The sequence below is a fragment of the Lepidochelys olivacea genome, assembly GCF_965140295.1.
Source record: "Lepidochelys olivacea isolate rLepOli2 genome assembly, chromosome: 5".
Classification (NCBI taxonomy): domain Eukaryota; kingdom Metazoa; phylum Chordata; order Testudines; family Cheloniidae; genus Lepidochelys; species Lepidochelys olivacea.
The window spans coordinates 112,834,051-112,851,249 of record NC_140415.1 but is presented as its reverse complement, the minus strand read 5'-3'; the positions used below and the strand labels follow the sequence as shown (position 1 = coordinate 112,851,249).

Below are 17,199 nucleotides of genomic sequence, written 5' to 3'. Positions count from 1 at the left end.
TAGTTCAATGCAGGGAGGGGGCAGTAGAGCTCCTGAAGGGGAACATATCTGGAACCACTGCCAGTTAAATTTAATTTTTTCCTCCCTCTAAATGTTTGGATAAAGCCTTTAACTTATACAGTATTGACTTGTTCACATATTGACCTGTTCACAATTTCACATGTGAGTTTATCAGAATGTTCACTCAGTCAAATGCACCAACACTGAAATTCCAAAAAAGGAGTGCATTTTATTCACCATTGCAGAATTCTGTTTGCCCTCTTTCTTGGCTTGCAGCAAGTAATTTTCTTTCCTGACAGGTGACTAGATTATAGTTAAAAGCTGCAGGAGCTATTTATGGCCATAATTCCATGGCAAGGACCTTGATTTTTAGAATCCTCTTCCCACTCGCCAGAAAATCATGCCATTTGTCACCCCAGACACCCTGCTAGTAAACAAGACTAAACTTTCAGTACTTGGTCTAGCATAGCCCATTAAAATAGTTTAACATTGTTATTCTATAGAAACATACTTGACTTTCCAGGTCTCAAGCAAGACTGACTGATTCAAGCAATACTTCAATTGTTTGCAATGACAAAGCCATGACTATCAAAGCAACAGCCTTAGTGTGTGCCTAGGCTGACAAATTTTCATTATAATTTTCATTAAGGCTACCTTGTAATTATATGGTTGAAATTTCACACATCCACTGAATTCAGGTTTCCACAGCAAACATCTCTGCTAAACTGCAGACTGATAAAGGCATTAATGTTACCATATATAGTAATCCAGCATCTGCTCAAAGTGGAGTCACAGCTATTGTGGGTGTAACACCACACAGTTTGGGTAATTCAAAGTTAAGTTTTTAGCTAAAACTGGATTAACTGGGGAGGGTGATGACTTTCCTTTTTGAAATGTCAGTACGCTGTACACTTGCCCAAGCTGAACCCACCATTTTAAGTTTATTGCTGTTAAAGCAATTTGATGACAAAAATAGAACTAAAAAGGGCATTCCAGACAGCAGTTGTACATATTTTATTTGGAGAAATAGATGTTTCTTAGCTATACAAAATTCAGAACAAAGCACCAAGAAACATTGTCAAATGTACAAAAATATTAGAGAAATAATTGTTAGATCAAAGCACAGTAAATGGATGTCATTTTTGAACAGTTCACAAAGACTCTAAACCAGTGCAAATATTGCATTAATAGAAAACTTCCCAACTCATTTAGTAAATTGATAATTTATTCACACTACTTCATTTTATCCTCATTAACCTAGTTTATTTTTAAGCTCCTAAAAGGAGTTCAGTGTGCTTGTAAAAACAGGAAATATAATCCCTTTTTTTTTTTTGCATCATTGATGCAGAATGAAAGAAAAAATATCAATTTGTTTCTTTTCTAATATGCATCACAAAATACAGCACAGTAAAATCAGAATACTACCCAACTCAACTGTTCAGTTTCAGCATTTACAGTTTACAAGGGAGTGCGGTTGTTTCTGAAAAGGTCTACAAGGAAAAGCTGATATACAGAAGGCACCTGAAGGTTTCAAATTGTTAAATGAAAGAATTTTTATTTGGAAAGGCTATCATTAATTCAATAAAAAGATTCAATAGTTAATGAAATACAGTTATTTGCATGAAGAAATTGATGACTGATCAATGTTTAAAAACAAATTTCTACTTTAGGCTGGATTCCTCAGTTATATTTTTTTAAAGTTTTTAAACAGTTAAAAATATAGATTTCTATGGTCTAATTAATACACTCTTTGCAAACATACCCCATGTTGCAGTTACTTCTATGAAAATAGTAAACTCAAGCTAAGTAAGGTACATGTATATCGTAAATTTGAGGCAATACAGAAAGTCATCACAATTAGGGTGGAAAAAAAATCTAGTAATTCACAAACACAATGTGAATTAAGAGTTTAGCCAACGTGTGAAATTCAGCTATACGTAGGACTAACTTAGTTTTTTGAGAAAGTGGAATATAATTTAGTTTGATACATTTTCTACATAACACAATTTTTCAATTAAGGTGTTATTTTCTTAACTAGTATTATATAAAATATGAAGACAATAGCATCAGCATTGTACACAGATGTTCTACTATTTTCATGGTACGTTGCACAGTATAGTTTGCTATTTGTTCTATATACACAAACTTTTTGGAATCTATTGCATTTTCATTTACAATAATTACAATTAATCTTTGTAATGTTCTAGAGTTTATTCACTCTGCACATCCAACACACAAAAAAAGTTCTCTATTGAGAATCTTGATTTCAAACTGCTAAAGATCCCATTTAACTTTACAGAAAATGTAACTATTTTGTTTCATAAAGGGAAACAAGGCAGGTTTGGTACATTTACAATTGTATGAACATTGCAAAATACATTGCTCTCTCCATATAGTTAACTAGTAGTCCAAGATTGTAAAGACTATGTGAATTCAAAGAGATTTTCCTGTGTTCGTTATCTGTTTTATCCTAATAAGCTCCTTTTAACATCTCTCACACACTTCAGCATGCTTGCAACCAAGTTGTGCCCAGCTCCACCTATGTGATCATTTTGGTTTGGACCCTGACTTTGTGCAGCCCAATAGCAAGCTCTTCAGGTAATAATCATCTGCAACCATTATGATTATTAATTAGGGTTCCAAAATGTATACAATGAAAGCATCTCCATCCCATTCTTGGCTGCCGGTTACATCAGACTAGAACTGTTCTGCCTCTGGAAGCCAGGGATTCCCAAGTTAACAAGGCATTTATTTTCCTGCTTATGTAGAAGGAAAGAACTAGGGCTGAACTCAGATTCCTCTTTGGATGACATCTGGGGGAAGTTCATTCATACACAATGGATGTATGGTAATTTAGATCATTGGGGGATATAGTTCAAAATGTTAATTCTTAGTCAAGCAGCTTCTGATTTTACTCATAGCCCCCCCCCCCCAAGTTTATTAGGTTATTAATTTGCAGGGAAACATTTATAATGTCTTTAGTGCCTCAAGGGAGGGGTGGGGGAACCCATTTAAAATGCAAATGGTAAAGTTTTAAGGAATTGTCCTCATGCATTTTGGGTCAGATTTTCAATCATATGGATATTAATGTGCATTCAAGTCTAGTCAGGTGCCATACCTGTTTTCCACATGAAGTCATGAGGGTTTGCATATTCAGATTAGGTAAGCATTCATCTCTGAAAATCCAGCTGTAGGACAATTTGCCTCAATCTCCAATGTTTGCAGCTAAATATTTCACATAAAGAAGTCAAAGGAGGAGGAACAGGAAGTGATACATGGACAGAAGGAGGCAGCAACTTACAAGGAGCCCTCTTGTGAGCAAATCTAGCTGCATGTTAGATGAAATACTGTGATTACATAGTCACCTTGAGGACTTTCACTTTCTCCTGCATAAATCTATTCTAGAGTCAGCTAGTTAACCAGCTATTAAAAACTAGAATTAAAAACCAAGCAGTTTAAAAAAACCCAAACTCAACAACAAAACAACAGTCCTCAATGTGTCCTGGATTCTAAGTTGGAAAGTAATTGTAAGTGGGGTTTTTGACTTGACTTCACTTAGTTTCAGACAGCGCTTTCAGCTAGCTGGGAAACAGGTATGTACAACAGAATAGAGACTATGTTATAACTTGCAGAGGAATCAGTGTGATGTAGTAAATCCAGGGACATTAAATCCTCTTCAAGAATGATCCAGGATCATAAGAGTATCGTTTTTATCTCATTAGCCTTAGGAAACAAACATTTAGTGCTAGATACCATGACACACAAGCTACTCTGGATGTTTACGCAAGCCCAGTGTCATATTGTTGAGGATTTGCAGCAATGCATATGGGAGGGCTGTTAAAACAAAGCAAATTGATTAAAATTGTCATCTACAATTATGTCTGAGGGTGAAAAAGGAATCCAGTTATTTCATTATTAGCCAATAGGCAAAACAACATGTAAAGATTTTCTGCAGCTGGGGAAAATAAGGGTAGCTAAATATTTAGGATGCTCAAAGAGTATTGCTATTTAAATTGCTCCAAGGAGCCATAAGGCTTAACTGCTTATTATTTAGGACTATCAATGAGAGGTAATAATTTAATTTTTGTGCTGCTGTACTTTTAAAGCCAGTACTAAAGTAAAGTATTAGGTACAATCTTTGCTATTTGTATAAAACTTATTTAGATTAGCAACTACTATAATGCAAGTGTAAGTATTCAAGAGCATGCTTCACAGGGATTTTTAAATTTAAAATATGAACAATTAATTACATTGGTGAGGAGGGGAGCAGAGAAGAAAATCAAGCACCAATTCCACAGGTGAGTATAAGAAAACAGCTCTCTACTCATTGTTGAGTTGGTCTGAAATCTGCAAAACAACAAACGAACTCAAAAGGCTAAAAATGACAGAAGAATTGAGATAAAGTTCTTGTACTGTGGTTGTGCTTTTTTGCTTTTGAGAATGGAAAATGCCGAATATTTTCATGGAGGGAGGCTGAACCAAATGAACTTAATATACTAACATGGCCTAGGATCACCAATTGCTATGGGGTTTTTTTTGTTGTTGTTGTTTTTATTATTATTAATGTGAGCATCCAGCCTACAATGCCAAAAATATTTTCTGATAAATAGTGCAAAATCCATTTCTCTGAAGGAACACACATCTTATAAAAATGTTAGGTCAGCAGCATGTTAAAAGTACTTTGACGTTTCTGAGGAAGGGTTCAGGTACTGGCATTTTCAATGAGATCCTAGTGCCCCTGTAAAGAGTTAAAATGACTGAAGTGTGAAAAATAAGTAAAGATGCTGGCATGGGAGTAGTATGAGCAGATTACATTCAAGCTGAAAGTAGGAACATGCCTAAGTCACATTATTTTAATAATTCTTTCATGCCTTCTCTCAGTTGCTTCTTCCAGGAGTGACCTCCTTAGTAAGGGATGGACATGTACTGATTCAGCTCATTTGATCGAAGCAGAAGCAACAGGGCTATCCACATATGTTGCCATGTAATTTAGTTATGGAAACATTTAAGTCAAAGACCAATGTCTAAGTTTCATCTTGCAGAGGACATGACAAATATTGTCAAGTAGGTGCGAGTCTTTCCATCTACTGGCAATCAACTAAACATGGTTTTAACTTTTAAGACCAGTCCTTTGAGCTCTTCAATTTTTCTCTGTATACACAACTTTAAGAGTTGTATATAGATATACAATCTGGACCTACAGTGCAAAATAATTATCCCATAGGTTAGAAAGATAACAGATGCCTGGGACAATAGTGCCTGAAGCTGCAAGTTCACCCCAAGGGGCACTTTTGGGGGGGGGTGGGGAATCTTCATTTCTGGTCAATATTTGTTTATGTCAAAACCTTTTTGCACCCTAGTTTCATTAAACTATCTCTGTAGCTTGCAGAAAGACACCCATCTCCAAGCTGCTCAGGGCAGAAGCCCATCATTGTTTGGGAGAACAATGCAATATAGTCAGAGTATATCTAATTTCATGAAGCAGGTCACTGAATAGAGAAAAGCTAAAGTTTTATAAGATTGCCAAAATGGAAGAGTTATTGTTAGTCAACACAGATTTAAATTATTAACCGGGAAAGGACTACTGTCAAAAAGACGGATAATAACTAAAGCTATTGTTTGGTATCGTGACCTGTCTAAAATAGCTGCATGGCAAGTCACAATTCAAGGGTTCCATAAATATGTACAAACATGCTGCACCTATATGCAACAAACAGATCCCGCTTTACCAGTGCACTTAACATGCTACTGGGCTAGAAAGGCAATCCAAAACATACACTTATAAAATATCTCAGTATTGATGGTCCTTAAGAAAGCCACCAACTAAATGCTCTTATTGAGCCACCATCTCCCTTCTCAACTACTTGATGAAGAAGATGGCAGACAAGCAAGAAGAAACAAATATATACAGAAAAATAAAGTTAAAGCAGATAAGCCATTCAAGAACTGAATATCCTTGGTATTAAGAAGTTTTAAGGTATTTTATAGCACTTTACACTATTTCATGAGATGACAAAAGAAAAAATCAGAACTTGTCCCAAAGAGAGATTTGATCTGGATACAACTTGCTGGATTTAGTCTTCTTTTAGGAACTTGAATCCAAATCTACATATGCTCAGTTTCTGTCCCATCTGTTTCTGTTTTGTGACGTTCCATCACCTCTTCCCTCATTTTTATATGACAGGTGCTCCAAAGCATTTTCTGCACCACTCCACACTGCTGCTTGGCGGTGCATCTATTTTCTGCATCTTCTCAAGCACCTCTGTCGTTAGACTTTTATATGCAAGTCTGTACTCACTGTCAAAGGCCTCTGGAATACAGAGAGCATAGGTGAAAGTGCTGCTTAAATGACTTCAAGTGCACACCATAAATATTTCCACAAAAATAAAGTTTCTTTTTTTAAAATTATCACTCTGCCAGATGTAGCTGTTTTAAATAAGCAGTAACTGAGAATCACAAAAGCAAAACTTGTAATAGTATTCATTAGTTCATTCATCCTGAAGTAAGGAAGTCTGCCAATTGAACAGCTGCTTAGAAACCCCTGAAACAAATGCCAATTTTTTTGAAGCTAGCTATCCTATATCAGTCCACACGGACTGTGCCTTCTCTTGAATATATTTGTGCAAATAAACATGTACATTTCACAATGTTTTCAACTTACCAATGTCAATGTTCTCTCTCCCAAGAGACACCAAAGATAGGAAAAGGATTTCTCTATAAAAACTCCTGTAAAATATTTTAAAATGCGAGTCAATTAAAGTACAAACTACACTCAAGAAATCAATGCTGAAAGCATGTTTATCGCCTATAAAAATACAGCTTTAACTATGTTTCCAATCTTATTTGTACTATAAATGGCTTGTTAATCAGTGTTGTCAACCCATGATTTTATGAGTCCTGCAGTTTTTGGTGTGCTTCTTTGAGCCCAGCTCCCGGAGTCAAGAGCTTATATGAAAAAATCTCATCTTTTCATTAAAAAAATGTTTTAGTCACCATGCTTGTGGAGAAAAGGCTGAAAAATGTGACACCCCCCCCCAAGGTTCACAAACTACAAGGCAAGTGAAAAAAACCCAAAACGTATTTTTAAAATCTCATTTTTAAATTTCTCATGATTTTTTGATATTTGGAATCGGCAATGTTATCTGTGTTTAGTTTCAGGATGTCAAATTTTCACTGGAACAGAATTATCCACAAATTAAACAAACAGGTGTATGGAACTCGGAGCAAAAAAAGTAGGGACTGTATTAATGAATAAAGTGATTTCATTTTAACACCCTGAAAATACACAGTTTCTGTATTTCAGTCAGTATGCACTTAAGAATGGGATAGGCTTGAAGAATTAAAGACATATGCACAATATGAGAAACTGACACAGAGCTGGCCTCTTGGTTTCATACAGTCACTGTATTCTTTGTAAATCAATCTAGATTGTGCCTGAATGAAGAAAGGGAACAGCCTACATCTGGTCTGTTGATTACACTGGAAAAAAACTGCTTTTATCTTTTGCTTATGTAAGCCCCTCTACTCTCCAGAAGGGGGGGAAGAGGGGAGGCAGAAGAGAAGAGCCAATCAAGAAGCTCCGGGAGTCATCCCCAAAAGGAGGCAGCTGACTGGACCTATCCCAGGTCTCCTTAGAGAAAGGGTCACTGAAGTTCTCATGCACTCAGAGCAAGCGTGCAAACAAACATGCACCACTTGGTACTGAGTAGCCTTTGTAGGAGAAAGAAGGAAACTGTCAGCCTGGCTACAGAAAGAATGGGAGAAGCACAGACAGGTAAGCCTCACCCAGGCACACAAAATTCCCCTTTACAAGACAGGGAAACCCTGCTTGCTGAGCCAGACAAAAGGGGAGCCAGAGCCTGCTGCAGGAGAGACTTTCAACCTTGCCCCAGCTACCAATCGGTCCCTAGACTGCAGCTGCCGGATCCCACCCACCCAGGTCCTGCCTCCAAGCCCTGGGGAGGTGGGAGAGGCAGGGAGCGACAGACGGCTGGTGCAGCATCCTGGCCCTGTGCCAGCCGCCCGCCACCAAGACAGCAACACTGCCCCCACCTCAAGATTGAGGACACAGCAGAGGCTCTGGCTTTTCCCTTTGTTCAGGGGTGCTCAACTCTCGCTCAGGCCCTGCCCCCACTCCACTCCTTTCCCCAAGGCCCCAGGCCCTTCCCCTTCTTGGCCACACCCCTTCTTTCCCCCACCCCTTTCACCAAGGTCCCACCCCCGCTCCTCCCCTTCCCATCCCCTCCCCTGAACATGCCCCGGCCCCCGCTCCTCCCCGCACGGAACAGCTGATTGCAGGAGCCGGGAGGCACTAGGAGGGAGGGGGGAGAAGTTTATCAGTGGGGCCGCCAGTGGGCAGGAGTCACTGGGGGGAAGCTGGCTGCTGGTGTGTGCTCTAGCCCTGGAGCACCCATGGAGACAGCACCTATAGGACACAGGTACTCCCCCAAATACCCTCTCCTAGTACATACACCCCTCCAGCACCCCCATAAATACCCCCTCTGGCAGCATCCTCTTTTTGGGATCCTGAAAGTAACCCTAGGAATAAGGGTAATAAATATTCCTAAGCCTCCAGATGCCAGTTTTTACCCTTAATCAAAACTATTGTGCAAAATGCAGTGCTGACTCCTCCAACCAGCAACTCGCATGCAGCTGAACTTCAGTGGTTATAAAGATAGTTCATAGGGTGCGTTCAGATCCTTTGCAATGTAAAGGTTTCAATGACAAAATGTAAATCGAGGCCCAAGATCTCCACATATTTTGTATCTGCTTTTGCACGCATATTTACTTCACTTACGTAAAAAAAAAAAAAAAAAATCAGTTTTTGTGTACACAACTGGGGGCTTAGTTACTGGATTTGCAAATAACTGCAGCAACTACCTGCACAGGAGTAGATCTACACAAGCCAGAATCTTTAAGGATCTCAAAGTGCCCGTATGAAAATCTGACCCTAAACATGTGGCTGTAGCATGTGTATTGACTGGGAGTGTCAGAGGGGGTTGACTGTTCTATAGCCACGTGTGGGAGGCCTTTACAACACTTAAATGGTACGTGATCCTGGTGTAGGTTTGGATATGACCATGGGGGAAGATAACAGAAAACACTGTCCCTTTACCTTTGTCGTTTGACATCTGGTTTAACTTTCCGCAGAAGGAGTTTGATGGGTTCAACAACGTTGTTGTGTTGAATGCTCAGTTTGATGTTCTCCACTAAAGTGCTTGTTGCCTGCTGATCTTCTGAAGCTATGGATGATTTCTTCTCTGCTAAATCTGGTGGGAGAAAGCAGCATTTCAGACCAATACAAAAACAGATGTAATTCTTAAACAGTCTCACTCTCATGAAACATGCAGTGAGTACAAGAAATATGTGGTCTTTGTGTGCAGAGAAATTTTGCCCATCTTGCAGAAGTTTCCACTACAATGGAATGTCTTTGCCTATTTAGGCATTCTGTCATCCTTTATTGTGGCAGAGACGGTGTAAAGCATACACACTCTGAGTATGTCCTGACAAGGAAGCACAAGAGACCAAACTGGCTCCAGTTCTTGACATGTATATTTTTGTAACAAAATCTTTGTCTATTGACACGGATATAAAAAGGGTTCTTTTTAGTGCTACAGTATCTTGTTAATTTATATTGAATTCAAACACATTGATTGTGTTACACCTGGAAACAGACACACAATCAGATGTGTTTGATGCATGTGGCTGAAGGCTACCATGTTTCAGCTATGCTGCATAGGTTTGTGGGCTGCAAATTGAACAGACGGTTAAGTGCATTCTAAAGAAAATAAAGTTGGTAATATTTATGCCATCAGGCTGCCTTTAAGAACAGTTTGTAAAGGACGAGAAGTGAAGCTGCCATTGCTAAATTTTGGCTACGGGCTACCATTACTGTAGCGATACTGAAGCTGAAACAGAAATGTTGCAATAATGACCATCAGCAGCTGATCTAGTCAGGCATTTACACATTTACCACAATGTTCTGGTGCATGAACTGGTGTTTCCAAAATGACAATGAACTGACTTAATAAAAAATAGTGCATCAAGGGGACAATGGAGTTTAGATTACAGGCAGAATCAACACATAGCAAAGTTGCACAGTAAGCTGCAAGCAAGGGGCATTTGTTGATGAAAAAGTCACGTCAGACACAGCGATCACTCCAATAAGTTTATGATAACCTGGATATAAAGGATAGCAGGATTCAGTGCATTTGGTGAACATATTTTCCCATTTTCCAGATATTTTCTGAATTTACTGCAGGTTCTCTCAACGGCATTATTTGGCCAGTTTTTCAGCACAAAAAACATTTAAAACAAACCCTTTGTTCCCTTATTTACATTGTATGAATTTGTATTGGGGGTGTGCGAATTAGAGTTATAGATAAAGTATTGGAAGATTCAAGTTGTCATTCATATTTCATATGGATGTCACCAACCTCTTATTAAATAAAACAAAAACAAAGCAAATGACACTATCATCCTCCTTTGGTTCTCCCAGTACATTTTTTGGTTCAATCAGTTTGCTTAGATTTAAAGCTCCTTTGGGGAGGGAGCTCTTCTTCCTTGGTGTTTTACAGCTCTGAGATCATTTCTTAAAGTTAAGACAAGTAGAACAGCTCATGCACCAAGAAAATATTTGAGACATGTAATATAGTACATAGTACACTACGCATGCATGTTTCAAAACTCTCCTGCTATAGTGGAAAACCATGTGCATGGAAGCTAACGGCATAAACACGATAGCTACACATGGTAAATCAGGGTGCAGAAAGGTGGCAACTATTTATTTTAAAAAACAAAAGCAAAGAATTTTATTTTAGAAAGATTTTCCTTTGTAGCGGTTCTTCCCTTTCACGGTTGTACTGATATGGTAGACAGGTCAGTAACACAGCAAGAAAGTTCAGACCCATGCCCTTACTGAAGTTTATGTACACGCTGCCATCTGATCAAACCCTTCCCCTATTTTATACCTGATATATAAACATGCAAAGAATACTGCAATGTGTATACAAAGGAGGAAGACAACAAATGTTTTCATATCAGGTTTCACATTGTTTACATTGTGTTGTCATTCAAAATGTGGTGGGTGCTTTGCAAACACAGGGGAAGACCATTCTTGCCATGGAGAGCTTAGAATCTGTAAAGAAGCCACAAGGTAAAAAGAAATGTTTAGTGTCACCTCTCACTCCCCATCCCACATGCTCTCTTTCACACTTGTTTCACTTACTGAGATTTCTCCAAGATATATATAGAGACTCTCCAGGCTCTTGGTGAAGGTTGATGTTGTCCCACAGTAGCTGGATGTATACTAACTTACTGTCTTGAGACAGAGATGACAAAGGAAGCTAGAATGAGGGAAAGAGAAGTTTAAAGAGGTCAGCACAGGATCACGCAATTAAAAACTTGATAGCAGGCCCAAAAAGTGTTATTTCTTATCTCTGTTGCTGAAAAGATTTGTGCTATTCATTTTGAGACACAAAAATGGAGAGGCTAAACTGCAGATTTCATTTGGTAGGAATTAAATAGTGTATTGTCTGCACTGCAGTACTAAGTGGCTTTTTTTGACTTAGCTTAAACCCCTTCCTGTGTGATATAAGCTAAACCAAAAATTGTACTGGGCATCTACACAGGCTGTATTGATATAAATGTATTATTATTTGTATTGCATGAACACTTAGGAGCCTGAGTCACAGACCATGGCCCTAGTGAACTATGTACTGTACAAATGCAAACAAAAAGATGGTCCTTACGCTGCTGGTAGTATGTGCCTGCTAGCAGATAGTGATCCTGCTGCAAAAGGCTTTACATTACCCTTCTGTTGGTTTCCAAGCTCCAAGAAAGGAGAGCATTTGGACTCTATGTAACAGGTGGGACTGTTTGTACAGCAGGTTGGGAAAGGCAGCTGCTCACAGATATTTACTAAGAACACAAATTATCCCTAGTAACACCACACATCTAGTGGGTTGGTTATTGCAGACACATGAAACTTATAATTACAGCTCAATTTTTCATAACTTTTGTAAAATTAGAAGTGCCTTCTGAATGACTATGCACTTGCTGCATGAATTGGAAGTGAGAGATGGACAAGAAAGCTGCGTAGTTCATTCCCAGTCAGTGTAGGCTTTCTCCTGATAATACAGTGTATTTTCCAATTTAGCTTGTAAAGTTTCCCAAGTGATGGGGCTTCAGCCATATCTCGACAGGCTATTCCATTACATAGTTCAAATACCTGATGACCTCTAGTATACACATTTGGCACACGTGCAGAAGTCAGATGTGTACCTATCTTTGAAAAAATCTGGCCCTTAAAAGAAAGGATGAAATGCCAGAAAATAATGCACCTGATTCTCTAGTCTTTTCTTACATTTTTATACTGATGTGACTCAATGAAGTTATGATAACAAAAAACTGGTGGAATGAAGCATGGAATCCAGCCCAATATCTGAAAGAGATTTCACAGTGTGGTAGGGAATCTGCCTTGCTGTGATGTGTTATAACTTAAAGCTGCTGTTCATGAGTTGTTAGAATTCCCCCAGAGCTTCTTTCTAACCCCGGCTATCAGCAGCCATTGAGAAGAATCTCACTTAGTAGCTTTTGAAAATCTATAAAAGGATGTAGTGGCATTATACCCCATATTCTTCATAGAGATATGATTTAAATATGATTATGGCATAACTAAGATGTATTTTATGCAAGATAGTTCATGTACGAGATCATTGGAAAGGTTATGATTTACTGAATATGATTATCCTATTTGTATGCATGTTATCATTTTTATATCTGAAGTTAGAAATATTGTTTATGCATCTATTACAAATGTGTTTACACCTGGTGAATGCCCACTAGACGGTCTGGATGGCCAGCTGGGAAAGGCCACTAGGAAAAACAATAGGCCTTTGAAGATGCTTATCTCCCATCTTCCTGGGAAGCCTTCCTGGGGACACTGCAAACAGCCTTTGAGTTATGGCTGCAGGGACTTGTGACCAAGTCACCTGGTACTGGACTCCATGATGATACCAGTGTTTTTCTAGTGATCAGGGGTAGGAATCACACTGGGAGACAAAGGAGTTCTATCATATGCAAAAACTATTTAAGGCAGGGTAGTATCACCATTGTGGTTCTTTATTCATTGACTCCCCACCCAAGAAAGGGGACTCCTGGAAACACATGAGAACGAAAAGACTGGACTAGGGGAGAAGGACTGATCCCAGGCAAGAGGGTTGTTTGGCCTGTAAAAGAATATCCGGAGATTTAAGCTGCAAGCAAATACAGCTTGCCTTCAAGAATCTCTGCAATCTGCCTACAACAACATTTAGGGTGAGAATTTGCTACTTATAACCAGTTTCTTTAGTATATTAAGCTTAGATTGCACATTTGTTTCATTTGCTAGGTAATCTGCTTTGATCCGTTTGCTAAATCCTATGATCACTTAAAATCTATTTTTTGTAGTTAATAAACTTGTTTTGTTTGGTCTAAAACCAGTGTGTGAAAATCATAACTTGGGGCAGAAAGCTGCATATATCCCTCTCCACATTGAGGGAGGGGGTGAATTTCATGAGCTTATGCTGTACAGTTCTCTCTGCAGTGCAAGACAGTACAATTTTGGGTTTACACTCCAGAGGGGGGTGTGCACTTGAGTACTGGGCAGTTCCTTAGCTAAGCTTTCCCATGCAGAGTTGATCTCAGCATCTGTATGAATAGCTGCATCTAGCTCCCTACCTGTATGTTGTTTAAGTGCAGTCTGAAACCTGAGGGAGGGCTTGCCTTGCCTCAGCAATACAGTGTAAAAGGAGCTTAGGCTGGTGGGTCAGGCGGGCTCAGTGGCACCCCACTCCCAGGCAGCCACTCCAGAAGTGGGCGGGGGAGAGAAGAGGAGAAACCCATCAGATGCCATGGCTAGAGAACAGTTTGACCAGCAGCCAAGTGCTCTTTTCACTCATCATCATTCAAGATAGCTCATGTAAAAGGAATCCTATTACCAATATTAGAAATAGAAACATACAATTTGGTATTAAAAAAAAAAAATCTAGATTTTTTTAAACTATCGTCAAGCAAGCTTTTTCTGACATTTTCTATAAACAAAAATAATTCAATATGCTGCAATGTTTGTGCATGACCAATTACTGTTAAGGCACCTACCTGCACTCCGTCATTACAGTGTTCCGATGTCAGAATGAGTCCTGGCAAGTTGCTAGGTAGATCCAAGCGCCGGAAATACCAAACTAGGTTCCAGAAAATGATGGGATGTTGGTTGATAAATGTGGACGTGTGAATCACTTGTTCCCCCTCATTCTCTAACAAGGATTCGAGCTCTTTACGTAGCACCAGAGGGCTCAAGTATGGTACAGACAGAGGGAGCGGATTGGGCCTTTTCCGTAAAGGATCCTGAAAGAAGAGCAGCAATTGTTACTTTCGGCCCCCAGAAATACTTTTGGGGATCATTTCTCATAGCAATCTTAACTTGCACTGCTGCAGAACTAACATTTCTAAGTCTTTGGAAGTAACGAATGCACTACAGCTATACCGCGGCTGTCGGTTTTGATTTCTGAACTTTTCCTTCTCTTTCCTCACAAAAGCAGAGCTTGTTAAAATAATTGCTCTACAGATTAAAAACCAATGTTGCAACACATTATAATGTAAGTCCACCAGGAAGCAGCTTAAATGGGAGAGAAACTTCACCGTTGACCAGCAGCCACTAAGTCCATCAGAAGGAGACACATCCTTGTTTAACATGGAAGTACCTACTGTAATGAACTCCATTCCCCCACCCCCCTCTCTCCCCACAAGAGAAACCATCTGAACCATTTTTTGGTGGAGAGGACAGGCAGTAAGTGAAGGGAATGATTTGCATATACCTCTTGGAATAATGTGCTATTTTTATTATTAGATGGTCCATTCCAAAATGCTGGTCACTTGTTTATAAATTTCTGATCTCTTTAGAAAGGTTAAGGAAAAGTCTGTACTTCCAGAGTAAGAATTTCAAATCAAGAAGCACTACTTAAAATGTATACAGGAAAGTCAATCCTTCAACCATGTCAGAGCAACTGAACCATGGAAAAACCTAAGATATCTAGACACACTAAGGGCATGGTTACACTTGCTGATTTAGAGCGCTATGAGTTAAACCAGCCCTCGGAGAGCGCAGTAGGGAAAGCGCTGCAGTGTGTCCACATGGTCAGATTCAAGTGCACTGGCGCGGCCACGTTAGCAGCTCTTGCAAGGCCACAGAGAGCAGTGCATTGTGGTAGCTATCCCAGCATGCAAGTAGCTGCAACATGCTTTTCAAATGGAGTGTGGGGGTGGAGTGTGACAGGGAGTGTGTTGTGTCTATGTGAGGGGAGAGAGTGGGTTTTTAGGGGGGCTGAGAGAGTGTCAGCCTGCTGTCTTGTAAATTCAGACAGCAGTAGACCCCCCCTCCCCTCCGCCCCTCTCTCTCTCACACTCATAGCAAGCAACATTCCACACTAATGGTTGCTTTGTCCCAGGGCAGATAAGCAGCCGGCTCTCAGAAACAGAGCTTTGAAAGGGCATATCCGCATTCCTGCGGCTGATTCCAAAACAAGGACAAGAGTGGCCAACTGACTCAAGGGGATTATGGGACATTTCCGGAGGCCGATCGCAGTGCAGTAATGCAACCCCTCATTCACACTGATGCTGGGGCGTTTCAGCCAAGGCGCAGCAAGCGTTCTGCTTCTCGTGGAGGTGGATTACCAGAAGTGCTCCAGCTACAGAGTCCAGGCGCTCTAAGTGCCTCGCCAGTGTGGACATGCTATCAAGTTTTTAATTGCGTGAGCCTGGGGCTGCTTTAATGCGCTCTAACTTGCGAGCACAGCCGAGCCCTTAGAAGAAAATACTTTACTCTTAGGGAAAGGGTCGATATATATTTGAGCCCGGTAGTGCCCACAGTATTCAAGAATGGCAAGCAGCAGTAGATCTTTCAGGATGTTGTTCAGGAAGCAATTTATTAGCATTGGGTTAGATTCTCTTCACATCAAACATCTTATTTGCAACCTACCACAACTTCTTGCAAGCTATTTGGAAGACTAACTGTTGAAATGCCATGAGATGGTCTGTGTGTGAGATCAATATTTTGCAGAGGGCCTCCGACACTATGGCTCCGAGTCAAAGATGCTCCTCGTTTTGATGAATTGATAACAGACTTCTTCAGAGCCCTGGGGCCTTCACTCTGTTCTTCTGGCACATCACTATTTGGGTTTCAGAAGAGAACACGTTAACATACTGCTACTCAGCAACAACTACTGACAGACAGTAACCAGAGAAAGATTCTCCCATAGGTGTCCCATGTAGTTTTCTATGGAAAGGAAAGCCTCAGTCATTGGGTTGGCACAACACTATTCCACAGAAAAACTCAGCACAATATAAAAAAAAAAAAGTCACATTTTAAAAGAACATTTCTGTATCAACTGTGAAAAGCACTTGAAAGTTTTTAACTAAAACCTGCCCTTATGCAGCCTATTACTCTAGTGCAGCCACCTTGCTTAGAAACAGAGCTGGACAAGAAATGCAAGGTATTTTCTATCAATACATACTTACTATTTAAGATGAATTTATTTTGGTCATGCTCACATTTTACCTCAACTTCCCTTGCGTTTGCTTTCTCTGTCATGCAATTGAGTTTTATGCACAAATGTTCACAGAAAGCAGGTTTATAAATGGCATGCATAAATGTTTGCAAAAATCCTTAATTTTAATGTCATACTAGAAGTGCTCCCACACTCTTGCCATCAGGGAACTGAAGCAATACTGTGTGACTCATCTGACCAGTCATAACTAACCAATGCAGCTCATATCGCAAACAGCACACAATGACTACTCTCAGAACTATTTGGAATCAATGCACTGCACACAGTTGAAAAATCTTAAAAATTTAGTTACTCCAGAACAAACTGATTTTTCTAAAAATCAGTCTTCTTCCAGATATTTTGCAGCAGGAGAGGGGCTAAATTCATGGGATAAAATTTTAGTTCCAAATTATCTGTTTGGCTCCACTGAGACATTTGTGATAGAGTTAAGAAGTACTAATGTAAGATGATAAACCAGTTTAAATCTCTGAGCATAAGATTAACTAATATTACACAATAAAATAGGTCATGTTCACACCTTAAGAGTCTCACTCACAAGGGCATAATTGGTGCTACTCAAATTTTCCAAACGTAAAATTTTAAAGTTTTCATTAAA

General features: G+C 39.5%; 1 protein-coding gene across 4 annotated transcripts in view; it reads right to left on the bottom strand.

Annotated features, from left to right (window-relative positions):
* Positions 1-1,068: 1,068 nt before the first annotated feature.
* DENND4C (DENN domain containing 4C) overlaps positions 1,069-17,199 on the bottom strand; it is a 122,636-nt gene continuing 106,505 nt past the window's right edge. For all 4 annotated transcript variants that reach the window (XM_084629303.1, XM_084629306.1, XM_084629304.1 and 1 more), the window contains 6 exons: positions 16,016-16,205; positions 14,140-14,385; positions 11,228-11,345; positions 9,116-9,269; positions 6,662-6,726; positions 1,069-6,310 (listed from right to left, as the gene is read on the bottom strand). In XM_084629303.1, the coding sequence (XP_084485429.1) occupies positions 6,174-6,310; positions 6,662-6,726; positions 9,116-9,269; positions 11,228-11,345; positions 14,140-14,385; positions 16,016-16,205 (910 nt within the window). In that variant the 3' untranslated portion in view covers positions 1,069-6,173. The remainder of the gene's footprint in view (positions 6,311-6,661; positions 6,727-9,115; positions 9,270-11,227; positions 11,346-14,139; positions 14,386-16,015; positions 16,206-17,199) is intronic.